The sequence below is a fragment of the Pseudophryne corroboree genome, chromosome 1 (assembly GCF_028390025.1).
Source record: "Pseudophryne corroboree isolate aPseCor3 chromosome 1, aPseCor3.hap2, whole genome shotgun sequence".
NCBI lineage: Eukaryota > Metazoa > Chordata > Amphibia > Anura > Myobatrachidae > Pseudophryne > Pseudophryne corroboree.
In genome coordinates this window covers 947492556-947508817 of record NC_086444.1, presented here as the reverse complement: position 1 = coordinate 947508817, position 16262 = coordinate 947492556, and the positions used below count along the sequence as shown (strand labels likewise).

The following is a 16262-nucleotide window of genomic DNA, read 5'->3' as shown; positions in this document are numbered from 1 at the left end:
GCCGCTATTCCCCATGGTCCTGACGGAGTCCCCAGCATCCACTTAGGACGTTAGAGAAAACTGGAATAATAACCCTGACCTTGTTGTCAGGGACCGGGATCCAAACTGCTGAAACTAGCAGAGACTGAATCGCGATCTGCCTAGCTGCCTTCTTGTCTTCTGACACAGGCATACCTGCCTTGAAAAAGGCGCTTTTGGTGTGAGACAACCGTCTGAAACCACGCCAATCCGAGAAGGGCTGGAAGCCCATCATGCCACTGTCTTGTCGGCGTTCTTCTGACGACGGTTAGTGGTTTGTTGAAAACTACGTCCTTTATCACGCCTACTGTGCCTCTAGCACGGCCTCAAAAGGACTGAGGTCTAAAAGCTATGAAAGGTGGACTTGAACATTGCGTTTAGGAACCTGTGTAGGTAATGGTAGAAAACCAGACTTTCCCCCCAGTGGCCTGAGAAATCCATATGGACCAATGAGGACCAAATAACATCTCTCCAGCATAAGGCAAAGCTGCTATTTTGGACTCTGCTACTGCCAGCCAAGAACGCAGCCAGAGTGCTCGTCGGGTCGCAACGAGTGAAGCCGACATACATAGAAGCTATACATAGATACTCAGCAGCTCCACAGATGTGATCAGCGAGAAGAATAAGGTGGTCGCCTAGTAGGGCTGACCTGAGCTGTGTTAGCCGTATTTACCCCACTTCCAACCGAACCAGGTCTAAGCAGCACCCTTGTTGCTGTATAAATTGACTAACATAGTTTCTAGTTTACATTCTGACAAGTCTAAGTGTAGTAGCAGTTTTACTGGAATGTTAACAGTTTTGAAAGTTTTGACACAGACGAATCCACCATTGGAGGATTCTCCCTCTGGAAATGGGTAACTAGACAGGAACCGGCAAGGTGCAAAAAACCCGTTTATCCGGATTCTTCCATGCCTCTACTAACGGCGTATTAAGAGACTCTTAATAAAGTGAAAAAGGTACTGCCCTGACGAAAGTATCAATGGGCGGCCTGTCAGCATCCTCAATACCTGACGGCTGCTGTAATTCACCTTCCTCATGTTATTTTGCGATGTGAGGTCTGGCATTAGAATGCAACATAGCAGAAACTGTAAATTATAAAACAAATGATAACTATCTTTGTGACCTGAACAAGACCTGGACTTCTGCAAGGTCCTAGACATCTCCTGAGACCACTTCGGTATGTGGCGGTCTCACCCGAGCCTCAGATCCAGGCGTACTCCTTCTGCACACAGAAACAAACATACAAGAGAGACAAGTTTACTTAAAATGTTACTAAAGTGTGCATACGGCCGAAGTGCAGAGCACTTGGCCACAGTATATGAAACCTGATCTGTTCAAATTCCTAATAACGCCCCTGCCCCTTCCGGTGCAGAATGTTGTAGGACAGCAACTTCCTGAAGAAGAACCAGGAAGAAGAGTAAAAAATGGCGTCCTGCCATGTGCTCTAAACCTATATATAATGAAGCAACCGCTGAGATCAACACAGTATTAGCTGAGATATATATAGTCAGATATGTATCACTTGCCTTTGTCTTATACATATGCAGAGGCGGATTGGCCATAGGGCCCACAGGGAAGACTCCCGGTGGGCCGACGCGTCCGTGGGGCCTGTTTTGTTTAGGACATGTGGTCCTTTTTATAGACATAATGAATAAGATGCCAAACAATTTGCATATATGAAAATTACTTTGCCACTTAGCCTGTGATTGCAGATGATCTAGTGTATGCTCTGTCTGCCTGCTTGGCTGACATATAAGATTGAGTGAATAGTGATTGGGATACGGTTGGTGTAATAAGCAAGAAAATATATCTTTCTAAAGAATGATATGGTTTCCTAAATTCTGAAGATGTATCATATAATGTGCTCATAATATTTAATTTTAGTTCTTTTTAACTTCCTCCTTGATGCTGGACATGCCCACCATCTGGAAAGTCTTGGGGGGAGGGTGCTGCTGCCATGGCCCATGGCTAGACCTTACACCTTTGGTGTTGCCCATGTGGGGCCACTAGTACAAATTTTTCCAGGGCCGCTTTTTGTTCCCAATCCGCCCCTGTACATATATATTACACACATCTATACACATAGACAGCCATCATAAATAACTGATGTAACACAGCCTTAACAGTCCGATACCAGGGTTGACATTACTATTGAGTGTAAATGAGACCCCTCTACCCTGAAACACAGGCCTTTGTCCTGATGTACTTACTGCAGTAAAATGCAGTTTAGTTATGAGGGCCCTCCCGCTGTGCTGCTGCGGGCATAATCCTCCCCCCTCTAGCGATCTCCCCCTTCCTGTTGGCGGACCACGGCAGCAGGGAGAGCTGTCCGCGGTCAGCCTGAATGCTGTGTAATAACCGCGGGAGGCCGGCGGGGAGCGGCTGGACCGTGGAGCGGCGCTGGAGGATGACAGCGGAGATCGGCGCTGGAGGATGACAGCGGAGATCGGCGCTGGAGGGCAGCAGCGGAGATCGGCGCTGGAGAGCGGCAGCGGTTGGGCCGTGAAGCGGCGCTGGACAGCGGCAGCGACTGGGCCGTGGAGCGGCAGCGTGGAGCGGCACTGGGCGCTGTGAAGTGGCTTTGCAGTCAGCGCTAGGGAGGCAGCAGGAAACTTTAATGAAAATACAAACCCCACATAGCGGACGGCAGCGGAAGCTGCCCTGTTAAGCTTCTGTCCTCCACTACAGCGGGGCGGCAGCGTGTGCTGACCGTCCCTGCTCCAAGTACCATAAATACCTGTGCTCCTGGGCTATGACGGGGCTTCTATGCAAACTCCGTCCAGCCTTCCCTCAGGTTGTTGGCACTTGGCTGTGAGGGTGCTCTTTTAGAGAGGACCGACACGCCAGCTGCTGGTAGCAGCTTCCACTATCCCGGACCCTCGCCTTTCTGTAAGGGGGGACGGGATGTGGATAAGGTGAAAAAAGAAAAATATAAAATAAAATAAAAATATATTCTAAATAAGTATGGAAGCTCCACACGAGCCTTGTTGCTACGTCGAGCACAGAAAAAACACTGAGGTACTCTGGGATATGGAGGGGAGGAGTAGTTCCAAAATTAATTTATTCAGTGCCTTGTTCCTGCGGAAGCCGTCCATATCCCAAGAGTACTCCAGTGACCCCTAGTGGATGAAAAAGAAAACAAAAAGCATGCAAAGGGGTCAGCTCAATTAGGGGCAAAGGGGGCAAGCTGCATTGCAACGGCACCCAAACTCACCCCTTTATGGCCAAATATTAAACTAAACTTGCTGATTTTTGTTTGTAGTTCTATGGAGCTGTGAACAAAGATCAGAGATTTCAGCAGAAAAGCAAATGCGGTACAGATGTAGCCACCTTTATCTTGACTGGCTGAGGCGTTTGTCCTGATCGAGCATACGCAGCGTCCTGGGGTGTAGGGAGGCGCGCCTAGTCACAGAGAGGCGTACCTAATCGCACGGAGAGCGTTTGGCGTTACCTTTACATGTAATACCTGTGATCATCCACCAGATGTCGCTTTTTACAATCACCACTGCGCATGCGTGTGGTCTCCCGTAAAATACAATACTGAAATATATAATAAGGACTACTTTACTAAGGCATCTCATTACACTGCCTACAGTAAATACTTATTACGCTGCGTTATTTAATACAGTACATACGGTACAGATGCAAATAGTACAGCATACAGTATATGTACAGTATATGAACCATCTACAGTACTTTATGAATATGTGAGCGTCCAAGTCCCGCAAACAAAACAACATAAAACCAGTAGTGTAAAAAAAAAAAGGCACATCAGGTCTCGAACCCTGGACCCCCAGCGTGGGAGGTGGGAGCCTTCATCGCTAGCCCACGACGCCTCATGAGAGATTCCCAATTTAATGTATAAAAGTACAGCAAACAGCGCCCGGCCCCCTCCCCATTGGTGGTTTATGCCTTAGGGGACTCAGACGCTCGCATTTGTAAAGCACGGTATTTTCCACCGCCTCCCGCTAGCCCACCATTCCCATTAGCCTTAGGGAACTCAGACGCTCATGTACTGTACATGTATTTTAAAAAGCACAGTGTAACTCACCATCTTTTTCCACCGCCTCCAGTTACGCCTACAGTATTAACATTACAGTCGTCACAGACCAATTGCCAGAGCTGTAGATCAATCCGCCACTATACTGTACGATCGAAAGTACTGGATTAGTGGAGCATTAGCCACCCAGTGGTGGAGATGTGTAATGCATGCTGAGTATCCAGAATCGCCTCAAAGCGCCTGCCTGTGATTAAACTCAGCTATCGCCTTAGCGTGACTAAACGTCCGTCTTGGCGGAGAATCAGTCAAGATAAAGGTGGCTACATCTGTATATAGCATATATACATTGCCCCTAATTAAATTGACCAAAAAAAGTGTTTAGCTGCTCAGTATTGGCCAACTTGTGGTAATGCAGCTGTTATGAAACTACAAGTCCCAGCATGCTTTTCCAGCGGACTGATGGGATGTTCTGCTGGGAATTGTAGTTTCACAACAACTGGAGAACCACTGGTGGGCTTGGCCTGGTTTAGGTGTATCACAGTAGAGAATCTTACCATTATAATTATGTAAATTCTCATGTTTGAACACTGATGAGAACACATGAGCACTTCTATTCACTAGACAAGGAAACAAAAAACACAACATTCCTGTTTTTACTGGAACACTGTTGGAACAAACATCCCTATATTTGGACCAGTAGCTGTAATCTGGAGAATTTATGTCTATACAGTGTAAATTTGTACTTCTAGACCACATTACTCCAAAATAATCATCATCCAATTGCGACCAAGGGGTATATTCAATTAGGGTCGAAAGCCGACGTCTGTCGAAAAGACGCCTATTTTCGCCTTTTTAAGGTCGAATCGTGATTCGACCTATTCAGTCCCCGCTATTTTTATTCGACAAGTCGGGGAATTAGACTTGTTGAATAGTACGTTAATCGGCGGTATAGCTGCCGATTCACGTACTTTTGAGGGAAACGGGGCCAAATTCGACAGGATTTGGCCCTGTTTCCGACCATCTCAGTCCAACATAAAAAAATGTCAGACTGAGATGAGGGACCTTAGAGGAGGAGAGGGGGGACGGGGGAGAGCAGCGCTACAGCACAGCGCTGCAGGAGGATGTGTCACAGCCGCGCCGCTCACGGCAGCATCCACCCGGCTCCAGCAACTGAGGTCACGCTTGCTGGAGCCAGGTGGACACTGCCGTGAGGTCTGGTGACTGTGGGACATCCTATTGCAGCGCTGCTCTTCTCTGTCTGCCCACGGCTGTCCCCGCGGCTCTCCCCCCTCTCTTCCGCTCACAGGTCTTATCTCAATTCGACTTTTTTTTTTTAAGTCGAATTGAGATGGGATTGAATAGGGGTTGTCGGATCCATTCCGACAAATGCATGTCGGAATGGATCCGACCCTAATTGAATATATCCCCAAGTGCGTCAGAAAATTTGTCTGGCTGAATGGCAGAAAAAAAAGAAAATTGATTAACATTACACTAAACTTAATTTTGTATGGCAGTGTCCCCTTCAAAAAAAATGTACCATCAGGCTCAATTTTTAATAAATGATAAATGTAAAATCAAAGAGTTGGCAAGACAGGACACAGGCTTGATTTATGCTAGCTGAACGGGAAACTTTGCTATTTGTTTGACAGAGAATATAAATTTGCACTACACCAGTGAATGGAAACATGATGGGCTTTTTTAGGGACTTCACAGAATACTCAAGAACTGGCTTTAGCAATGTACCATGATAGCTCCTCGTAATATACTGCCCTGCACCAGTTCCGAAAAAGGACCTGATTGACATGATAACTACGAGGACTATTTATACCATCTCACAATATTTGATTCCGGTGCTTTGTTGTATAGCAAAATTTGGCTACAAAACATATGCTGTGTAGTGTGTGAAGTGTATAAAAAGGTATAAATATCAGCACTATTTCACAAATAAATAAAACTGAAAAAAAAAAGAAAAAGTAGATAGATGCATAAAATACAAATTAAAAGATATGGAGAATCAAACAAGGCATCAATACGGGATGCATTTAATATACCGGCTGTCGGTATCACAGCGCTCAGGATACCGAAATTGGAATACCAACAGCTGGTAAAATGCCTGCAGTCGGATTACTGAACGAAGCACGGTATTCCCACTTGGTGGTGATTCCCGAGTGGGAATAGAACCAGTGGTGAACAAAGCTTGCCACCAGGCCCGAAGCACGGCGAGCTCGCGAGGGGACTCGCTGTGCTCGCAGCCGGGATTTAGGATAGCGAGATGCCGCTGTCGATATACTGACAGCTGGCATCCCATTTACTAGCATTAAATATGTATTCCATCCATACATCCTCATCAAAACTTCTACTTGTCGCTCACTGCCTTTCTTCTGTGCCCTCTGGAATGCCAGGCCAAAATGACCTCTGATCGTGACCTCTTCATCTCCAACATCTCTACATCTGGCACAGCATCCCACACTGCTCTCTCATTCAGGGATCTCTCTCCCCCTCACCTAATACCCCTCTCAAAATGGTGACAAGGAAGGTGTAGCTGTGGGTATCCTGCTCTCTCTGGGCTGTTTATTCACTTTCCTACTGTGAGCTTTCTTTCCCCTCCTCCTGTGAAGTATTGGCTCTTTAACTATTGCCCTCTCTCTCCTCTCCTGTGCCTCCCAGATCAGAGAGGATTGTCTATTTCCAACTCTCCACATTCCTCTCACTACCTTTTTGACACTCTTCAATCTGGTTTACGGCCTCTCCACTCTGCAGAAACTGCCATCATCAATTACCTCCTCACGACAAAAGCCAATGGTCACTTCTCACCCTCTTCGGTCTATCTTGCACCTTTGACATAGTTGATCATGCGGCTGCTCATCTCCGTTAAATCTTGCCGTTCAGTAAAGGCCTCTCTTCTGTTTCATTGATTTTGTCCACCTCATGAACGCTATCCCTCGCTAAATCACAATTTTCTACCAGTATTTGTAGCTTTAAATTTGCATTCATTACCTATCTGCCACCCTCCTATATCTCCACTTATCCTGAACTGCTCTTCTTCCAAGTTCAGCCTTAGTATGCAAACTCTCATGGGCTGGGCACAGTGTTGTACTTCTATGTCAAGTTGCACTGTTACTATGTAAATTGTAGCCCCTTAAAATAAAAAAAGATAAGAATGGTAATTCTGTATCAATATCTATCAGACTGACGATTAGTAATGAACAGTCTACCACAACTAAAACTTAACAAATATTCCTTCTTAAATTATTTTTAATTATACTGTAAATTATTCAAATCGACTTTTTAACGTATATATTTCAGGCAGCCTAGCTATACTTAACAGGTTTGATACTCTAGAGAATTCTAGGGAGCAATATCATATTATTCAAAATAACTAAGGATTTTGTAAGGAATTCTTGTTTTTTAAGAAACACTTAAAAAACACTGCAATATGTAGAGCACATGATATACAGACATTGAATAATCAACTGATTTTTTTGTGTATTGCGATAATCTGTGTTCTCGCACCTGCCTAACTCTTACAATTGGGAAACCTTTACCTTGATGGTTCTGGTTTCTTGCTTTGGCAGTTGACTAACAGCAGATAGTCCTGGGGATCTTCCTGGCTGTTTGCAGATTCTAAGGGTGGTATATTGAGGAGCTGGTAGGGTGGAGGGAGTGGACCATGGTGTGATGCTGCCAGAGTGGAGAGTTCGGAACTTGCAGCCATGGGAATCTCAATGGGGGCCTGTGTAGGAACACCATGAGGTTTCACATCTGCAAGAGAAAAAAAACGTAAACAAGAGGTTGCCATTTATAAATCTTACCAACTAAGATTTGTTAATGAGCACCATGTCAGGATAAAATTAGTATATGCAAAGCCGTAATGAATCTAGAAATACTTTTCAAGCAGGACCGTATTACCCATAAGGCTGACTAGGTCAATTTTGTTTGCTGAGATTATGGGGTCTATGTACTCAACCTTAGAGAGATAAAGTGTATGGAGATAAAGTACCAGCCAATCCGCTCAATCATGTCCTACCTGCCATGTTACAGGCTGTGTTTGGAAAATTACAATTAGGAACTGATTATTGGTACTCTCTCTCTCTCCAAAGCTTAGTACACAGACCCCACTGTTACCTGTTCCCTAGGGTTTCAATGGTTAAAAGGCACTTTGCACTCTGCTCCATAGCAAGGCACACTCAGTCAGCTGAGGTTTGTTTTCAGACAATGGTAGTGGCGGTGGTGGTGGTGACTGCAAGCCAATAGCGCACTAGCACTATTTCAAAACAGAAACAAAAAGGAAAAACAATTGCGCTGTGAGAAGAGAGATTATTTCAACTGGGTGTCTGTGTAGTGGAGTAAAACACTGAAGTGATAGAGGGGGCCCAAAATACAACCTACAGCACAGATTTGGTATAAAATTATACCCCATTCATGTTGACTCAGTTCCCATTGGCTTGGACACTTTAGTTGTTGAATAAACGTCCCCTACAAGTGACAAAAACTACCACGGGAATAGCAGACTGGCCGGGCAGAATAGAAAGGTAACAAAAAACTGTTACATACCAGTGTAAAAATTATAATGGACGTATTCAAGATAAAAATGTATTTTTGCCTGTAAACATAACTTGTTGTACAGTCTTTACCTAGCAGACTACAAAGTGAGAAAACAGAAAAATTCAAAATTGTGACCTGTCACAAATATTGGTCCTTCTGCAAAGCTGGCATTATCTAGACAAGATAATAGACTTTGGGGTTGATGTATAAAGCAGTGGATTAGTGGACCAGTGGAGTAGTAGCCCATAGCAACCAATAAGCTTTGAGGTAGAATTTTTAAACTGCATTCTATAAAATCATAGGTACAAGCTGATTGGTTGCTATCGGCAATTTCTCCACTCTTCACTGATTGATACATTAGCCCTGTTTCTTGTAGTTACCCATTAAACAATAATACTGTACTGTAAATGCTATTGATCCTAAAACAGGAGATGCCCATATTGTACTGATTGGGGTTTCAAATGTCATCCTCTCCATGTATGATTTCCAGATATGCATGTTTATTTATGAATATTGCAAAAAGAAAAATCTATATATACTGCTGCAATTTGCAAAGACACTCAGCTCCCTGAAGGCTGAACTCCCCATTTGTTAAAAAAAAAATAAAAAAAAATTGAAATGTCTATTTTATTTTAAAATGCCATCACAATATGGTCCCAAAAACTATAAAAGCATTGAAGCTTGTAGACAATGAAGAGGTCTTCTTAAATAAAAGGCAACCAAAATCTACCGTTGCAAGAACATAAACATATGGCAACAAAATGTGAAATAGTTAAATAAAATATTGGTGGCATTAAAGGGGCCAATTGAGACCTGATCGCTGCTGGGCGTTTTCACACAGTGGGCGTTCAGGTCTAAATTGCGCAGGTGCTGTAGTGCGCCGGCGCATGCCAGAGATGCGATCGGCATCTCAGCCCAGCAAACGCCTCTGCCTGATCAAGTCTGAATTACCCCCAAAGTTCATTGGCGGTGGAGATCACAGATGCAAGTTGTTGAAGCTAGATGGGGCTCAAAATACATTGTGCAAGAACAAAACAACAGCATTTATTTCTTGCACAATTATATTAAGACTAGTTTCCAGCCCGTCAAAATGGTGGATCATCATAACATTAATGTCATCACCGGTGGCTGTACAAGCCCGAACAGAGCAACACTTGAATTGCTTTGTCGTGCGCTATTTAGTGGCCACCGGCTCGCAAACACTTGAACTCCCCTATAGAGGTGAGGAGCAGGGTTAGCTTGTTTTATTATCTAGGATCATTTGAAAAGGTGAAAAAAGTACCAGAAAATAGTCTGGCTAGCAATGCCCACCATCACATTTCAGTTTAACACAAGAGAAGACTTATTGTTAGGCTTACTATACTATCCCTTTAACCACTTGCCTGGCATGGTCGCATCAGATGCGACCATGCCTGCAAGTGCTCTATCTGACCTGGTCGCACAGGATGCGATCAGTCAGATAAGAGAGTGTTAGCAGCCGCAGGGAAGAGAAACTTCTCTCCGCTGCTGCTGTCCCTCTGCCTCCCTGCACTCTCCCCTACTGACTGCCGTGCTGCCGATCGGTCAGCATGGCAGGAACCCCCCCCTCCGTCCAGCGGCTGCAGACAATGGCAGCCACTGTGGAGTAAATTAACCCTCCCAATCCACCCCCAGACCGCCCCCCCCCCCCTGTATACCTGGAGGCTAGGGTTCATCAAACGCCCCGACATTCGGAATGCTTGCTATCCCTATTCTTAAAATGTACCTTTTTAGCATAGAAACAACTGTGCAAAATTTTTTTGATGTACGATTTGGCTTAGGTGGTCCACCTCCACACCAAAAAAGAACATAACAAAGAAAGCGAACAGCATGCAGCCTCATGGGCCCATCGTGGCTGTTCCCATCCAAATCATTAATCAAATCATTATTTCTTTTTCAGATAAAATAAATAGAAATTTATATAAATAAACAGAAATAAAATATAATAGAAAAATAGAATTAATAGAAACCTTTAATCTTCAGGGGCATGGTGGGACACGTAAATATCATCTCACATTCTTCAAAATTGGTATGCAATATATCCTTAACAATTATAAAAAATGCAGCATGGGGACCAATCAATTATCATACTTTTAAAAATTCATGGAGCGTTTGATGCACCCTACTGGAGGCTGTCCCGGCTTTCAAAATGAAAGCCGCGATGGTCGCGATGTTCCCGATCAATGTTTGAAAAAAAATTCTTTAAAAAAAATAATTTTCTTTTTATTTTAACTAAAATCATTTGGGATAGGGTTAGGTTGACATTCTTCACCTAATTCACTCATAAAAATAAACCTGACAATTTCGGAGCGATTTTTGGCTAAATAAATAGTCAGTTAAGTGGTTAAAAAAATAAGATTTTACTCACCGGTAAATCTATTTCTCGTAGTCCGTAGTGGATGCTGGGAACTCCGTAAGGACCATGGGGAATAGACGGGCTCCGCAGGAGACTGGGCACTCTAAGAAAGATTTAGTACTACTGGTGTGCACTGGCTCCTCCCTCTATGCCCCTCCTCCAGACCTCAGTTAAGGAAACTGTGCCCGGAAGAGCTGACATTACAAGGAAAGGATTTTGGAATCCAGGGTAAGACTTATACCAGCCACACCAATCACACCGTATAACTTTTGATAAACTTACCCAGTCAACAGTATGAACAACAACAGAGCATCAAACAATGGATGCCAACATAACATCACCCTTTATTAAGCAATAACTATATACACGTATTGCAGAAAGTCCGCACTTGGGACGGGCGCCCAGCATCCACTACGGACTACGAGAAATAGATTTACCGGTGAGTAAAATTTTATTTTCTCTAACGTCCTAGTGGATGCTGGGGACTCCGTAAGGACCATGGGGATTATACCAAAGCTCCCAAACGGGCGGGAGAGTGCGGATGACTCTGCAGCACCGAATGGGCAAACACAAGGTCCTCCTCAGCCAGGGTATCAAACTTGTAGAACTTAGCAAATGTGTTTGAGCCCGATCAAGTAGCTGCTCGCAAAGCTGTAATGCCGAGACCCCTCGGGCAGCTGCCCAAGAAGAGCCCACTTTCCTTGTGGGCTTTCACTGATTTTGGATGTGGCAATCCAGCCGCAGAATGAGCCTGCTGAATCGTGTTACAGATCCAGCGAGCAATGGTTTGCTTTGAAGCAGGAGCACCCAGCTTGTTGGATGCATACAGGATAAACAGCGAGTCAGTCTTCCTGACTCCAGCCGTCCTGGCTACATAGATCTTCAAAGCCCTGACTACATCAAGCAACTTGGAATCCTCCAAGTCACGAGTAGCCGCAGGCACCACAATAGGTTGGTTCAAATGAAAAGATGACACCACCTTCGGCAGAAATTGCGGACGAGTCCGTAATTCTGCCCTGTCCATATGGAAAACCAAACAGGGGCTTTTACATGACAAAGCCGCCAATTCTGACACACACCTAGCCGAAGCTAAGGCCAATAGCATGACCACCTTCCACGTGAGATACTTTAGCTCCACGGTCTTAAGTGGCTCAAACCAGTGGGATTTCAGGAAACCCAACACCACGTTGAGATCCCAAGGTGCCACTGGTGGCACAAAAGGGGGCTGAATATGCAGCACTCCCTTAACAAACGTCTGAACTTCAGGAAGAGAAACCAGTTCCTTTTGAAAGAAAATGGATAGGGCCGAAATCTGGACCTTTATGGACCCCAACTTCAAGCCCATAGTCACTCCAGACTGTAGGAAGTGCAGGAACCGGCCCAGCTGGAATTCCTCTGTAGGGGCCTTCCTAGCCTCACACCAGGCAACATATTTTCGCCATATACGGTGATAGTGTTTTGCTGTCACGTCCTTCCTAGCCTTTATCAGCGTAGGAATAACTTCATCCGGAATGCCTTTTTCCGCTAGGATCCTGCGTTCAACCGCCATGCCGTCAAACGCAGCCGCGGTAAGTCTTGGAACAGACAGGGCCCCTGTTGCAACAGGTCCTGTCTGAGAGGCAGAGGCCATGGGTCCTCTGTGAGCATTTCTTGCAGTTCCGGGTACCAAGTCCTTCTTGGCCAATCCGGAACAATGAGTATTGTTCTTACTCCTCTTTTTCTTGAGACGGGATGCCATCATGTCCACCTGTGGCAGTTCCCATCGATTTGTAATCTGAGTGAAGACTTCGTGATGAAGTCCCCACTCTCCCGGGTGGAGGTCGTGCCTGCTGAGGAAGTCTGCTTCCCAGTTGTCCACTCCCGGAATGAACACTGCTGACAGTGCTTGCACGTGATTCTCCACCCAACGAAGAATCCTGGTGGCTTCCGCCATCGCCACTCTGCTTCTTGTGCCGCCCTGGCGGTTTACATGAGCCACTGCAGTGATGTTGTCTGACTGAATCAGCACCGGTTGGTTGCGAAGCAGAGGCTCCGCTTGACTCAGGGCGTTGTATATGGCCCTTAGTTCCAGGATATTTATGTGCAGACAAGCCTCCTGACTTGACCACAACCCTTGGAAGTTTCTTCCCTGAGTGACTGCCCCCCATCCTCGGAGGTTCGCATCCGTGGTCACCAGGACCCAGTCCTGTATGCCGAACCTGCGGCCCTCGAGAAGGTGAGCACTCTGCAGCCACCACAGAAGAGACACCCTGGCCCTCGGGGACAGGGTGATCAGCCGATGCATCTGAAGATGCGATCCGGACCACTTGTCCAACAGATCCCACTGAAAGATCCTCGCATGGAACCTGCCGAAGGGAATGGCTTCGTACGATGCCACCATCTTTTCCAGGACTCGCGTGCAGTGATGCTCCGACACCTGTTTCGGTTTTAAGAGGTCTCTGACTAGAGTCACGAGCTCCTGAGCCTTCTCCGCCGGGAGAAACACCTTCTTCTGGTCTGTGTCCAGAATCATGCCCAGAAAGGGCAGACGCGTCGTAGGAATCAGCTGCGACTTTGGGATATTCAGAATCCAGCCATGCTGCTGCAACACTTCCTGAGAGTGTGCTACGCTGATCAGCAACTGCTCTCTGGACCTCGCCTTTAGGAGGAGATCGTCCAAGTATGGGATAATTACCTTGGTAAATATTCTCGGTGCCGTGGAGAGCCCAAACGGCAACGTCTGGAATTGGTAATGACAGTCCTGTACCACAAATCTGAGGTACTCCTGATGAGGTGGATAAATGGGGACATGCAAGTAAGCATCCTTGATGTCCAGAGACACCATAAAATCCCCCTCTTCCAGGCTTGCAATGACCGCTCTGAGCGATTCCATTTTGAACTTGAATCTTTTCAAATAAATGTTCAGGGACTTTAAATTCAATATGGGTCTGACCGAACCGTCCGGTTTCGGTACCACAAACATTGTGGAATAGTATCCCCTTCCCTGTTGAAGGAGGGGAACCTTTACCACCACCTGCTGGAGATATAACTTGTGAATTGCCGCTAACACTACTTCCCTTTCCATGGGGGAAGCTGGCAGGGCCGATTTGAGGTAACGGTGAGGGGGCATCACTTCGAATTCCAGCTTGTATCCCTGAGACACAATCTGTATAGCCCAGGGATCCACCTGTGAGCAAACCCACTGGTGGCTGAAATTTCGGAGACGCGCCCCCCACCGCTCCTGGCTCCACCTGTGGAGCCCCAGCGTCATGCGGTGGATTTAGTGGAAGCCAGGGAGGACTTCTGTTCCTGGGAACTAGCTGTATGGTGCAGCTTCTTTCCCCTACCCTGCCTCTGGCAAGAAAGGATGCACCTCTGACTTTCTTGCTTCTTTGTGATCGAAAGGACTGCATTTGGTAATACAGTGCTTTCTTAGGCTGTGAGGGAATATATGGCAAAAAATTTGACTTCCCAGCCGTAGCTGTGGAAACTAGGTCCGAGAGACCGTCCCCAAACAATTCCTCACCCTTGTAAGGTAAAACCTCCATGTGCTTTTTGGAGTCGGCATCACCTGTCCATTGCCGAGTCCACAGGACCCTTCTGGCAGAAATTGACATTGCATTTATTCTAGAGCCCAGTAGGCAAATGTCCCTCTGGGCATCCCTCATATATAGGACAGCGTCTTTTATATGCCCCAGGGTCAGTAAAATGGTATCCTTGTCTAAGGTATCCAGTTCCTCAGACAGATTATCTGTCCATGCCGCTACAGCACTACACATCCAGGCCGGCGCAATTGCCGGCCTCAGTAGAGTACCTGAATGTGTATAAACAGACTTCAGGATACTTTCCTGCTTCCTATCGGCAGGATCCTTTAGGGAGGCCGTATCCTGTGACGGCAGGGCCACCTTCTTAGATAAGCGTGTCAGAGCTTTATCTACCCTAGGGGAGGATTCCCAGCGCATCCTGTCAGTTGGCGGGAAAGGGTACGCCATAAGTAACCTTTTGGAAATCAGCACTTTCCTATCGGGGGAATCCCATGCTTTTTCACATAACTCATTTAACTCATGTGAAGGGGGAAAAGTCACCTCTTGCTTTTTCTCCCCATACATATAAACCCTCTGGTCAGGGACAGGGTTTACCTCTGATATGTGCAATACATCCTTCATTGCTATAATCATGTAGCGGATGGCTTTAGCCATTTTTAGCCTGCAATTTTGCATCATCGTCATCGACACTGGAGTCAGAATCCGTGTCGATATCTGTGTCAACAATTTTGGATAGTGGGCGCTTCTGAGACCCTGACGGCCTCTGCGCTGTAGGATCAGGCATGGGCTGAGACCCCGACTGTCCCAAGGCATCAGCTTTATCCAACCTTTTATGCAAGGAGTTTACATTATCATTTACCACCTTCCACATATCCATCCAATCAGGTGTCGGCGCCGTCAGCGGAGACACGTCATTCATCTGCACCTGCTCTGCCTCCACATAGCCCTCCTCGTCAAACATGTCGACACACGCGTACCGACACACCACACACACAGGGGATGTTCTATATGAGGACAGGACCGACACAAGGCCTTTTGGAGAGACAGAGAGAGAGTATGCCAGCACACACCCCAGCGCTATATGACCCAGGAATCACACAGTAACTTAGTGTTTACCCAGTAGCTGCTGTATATATGATTAATGCGCTAAATTTATGTGCCCCCCCCTCTCTTTTTACCCTCTTTCTACCGTGAGTCTGCAGGGGAGAGCCTGGGGAGCTTCAGCTCAGCGGAGCTGTGGAGAGAAAATGGCGCTGGTGAGTGCTGAGGAAGAAGGCCCCGCCCCCTCAGCGGCGGGCTTCTGTCCCGCGATTTTGTGTAAAATTAATGGCAGGGGCTCATGCATAATACAGTGCCCAGCTGTATATATGCTGCTTTTTTGCCAGGAGGTAATCAATTGCTGCCCAGGGCGCCCCCCACTGCGCCCTGCACCCTACAGTGACCGGAGTGTGTGGGTTAGTGTGGGCGCAATGGCGCACAGCTGCAGTGCTGTGCGCTACCTCATATGAAGACAGGAGTCTTCTGCCGCCGATTTTGACGTCTTCTTGCTTCAACCCGCCGGCTTCAGTTTTCTGGCTCTGCGAGGGGGACGGCGGCGCGGCTACGGGAACGGACGACCAAGGTTAGGTTCCTGTGTTCGATCCCTCTGGAGCTAATGGTGTCCAGTAGCCTAAGGAGCGCAACCTAACCGCAGTTAGTAGGTTTGCTTCTCTCCCCTCAGTCCCACGTAGCAGAGAGTCTGTTGCCAGCAGAAGCTCTCTGAAAATAAAAAACCTAACTAAAATACTTTCTTATTAGCAAG

The 16262-nt window shown here is 46.4% G+C and overlaps 1 protein-coding gene across 4 annotated transcripts in view; it reads right to left on the bottom strand.

Moving 5' to 3' along the window:
* Window positions 1–16262, bottom strand: part of GAB1 (GRB2 associated binding protein 1) — a 241153-nt gene that overhangs the window by 84752 nt on the left and 140139 nt on the right. For all 4 annotated transcript variants that reach the window (XM_063920409.1, XM_063920410.1, XM_063920411.1 and 1 more), the window contains exon 3: window positions 7564–7780. In XM_063920409.1, the coding sequence (XP_063776479.1) occupies window positions 7564–7780 (217 nt within the window). The remainder of the gene's footprint in view (window positions 1–7563; window positions 7781–16262) is intronic.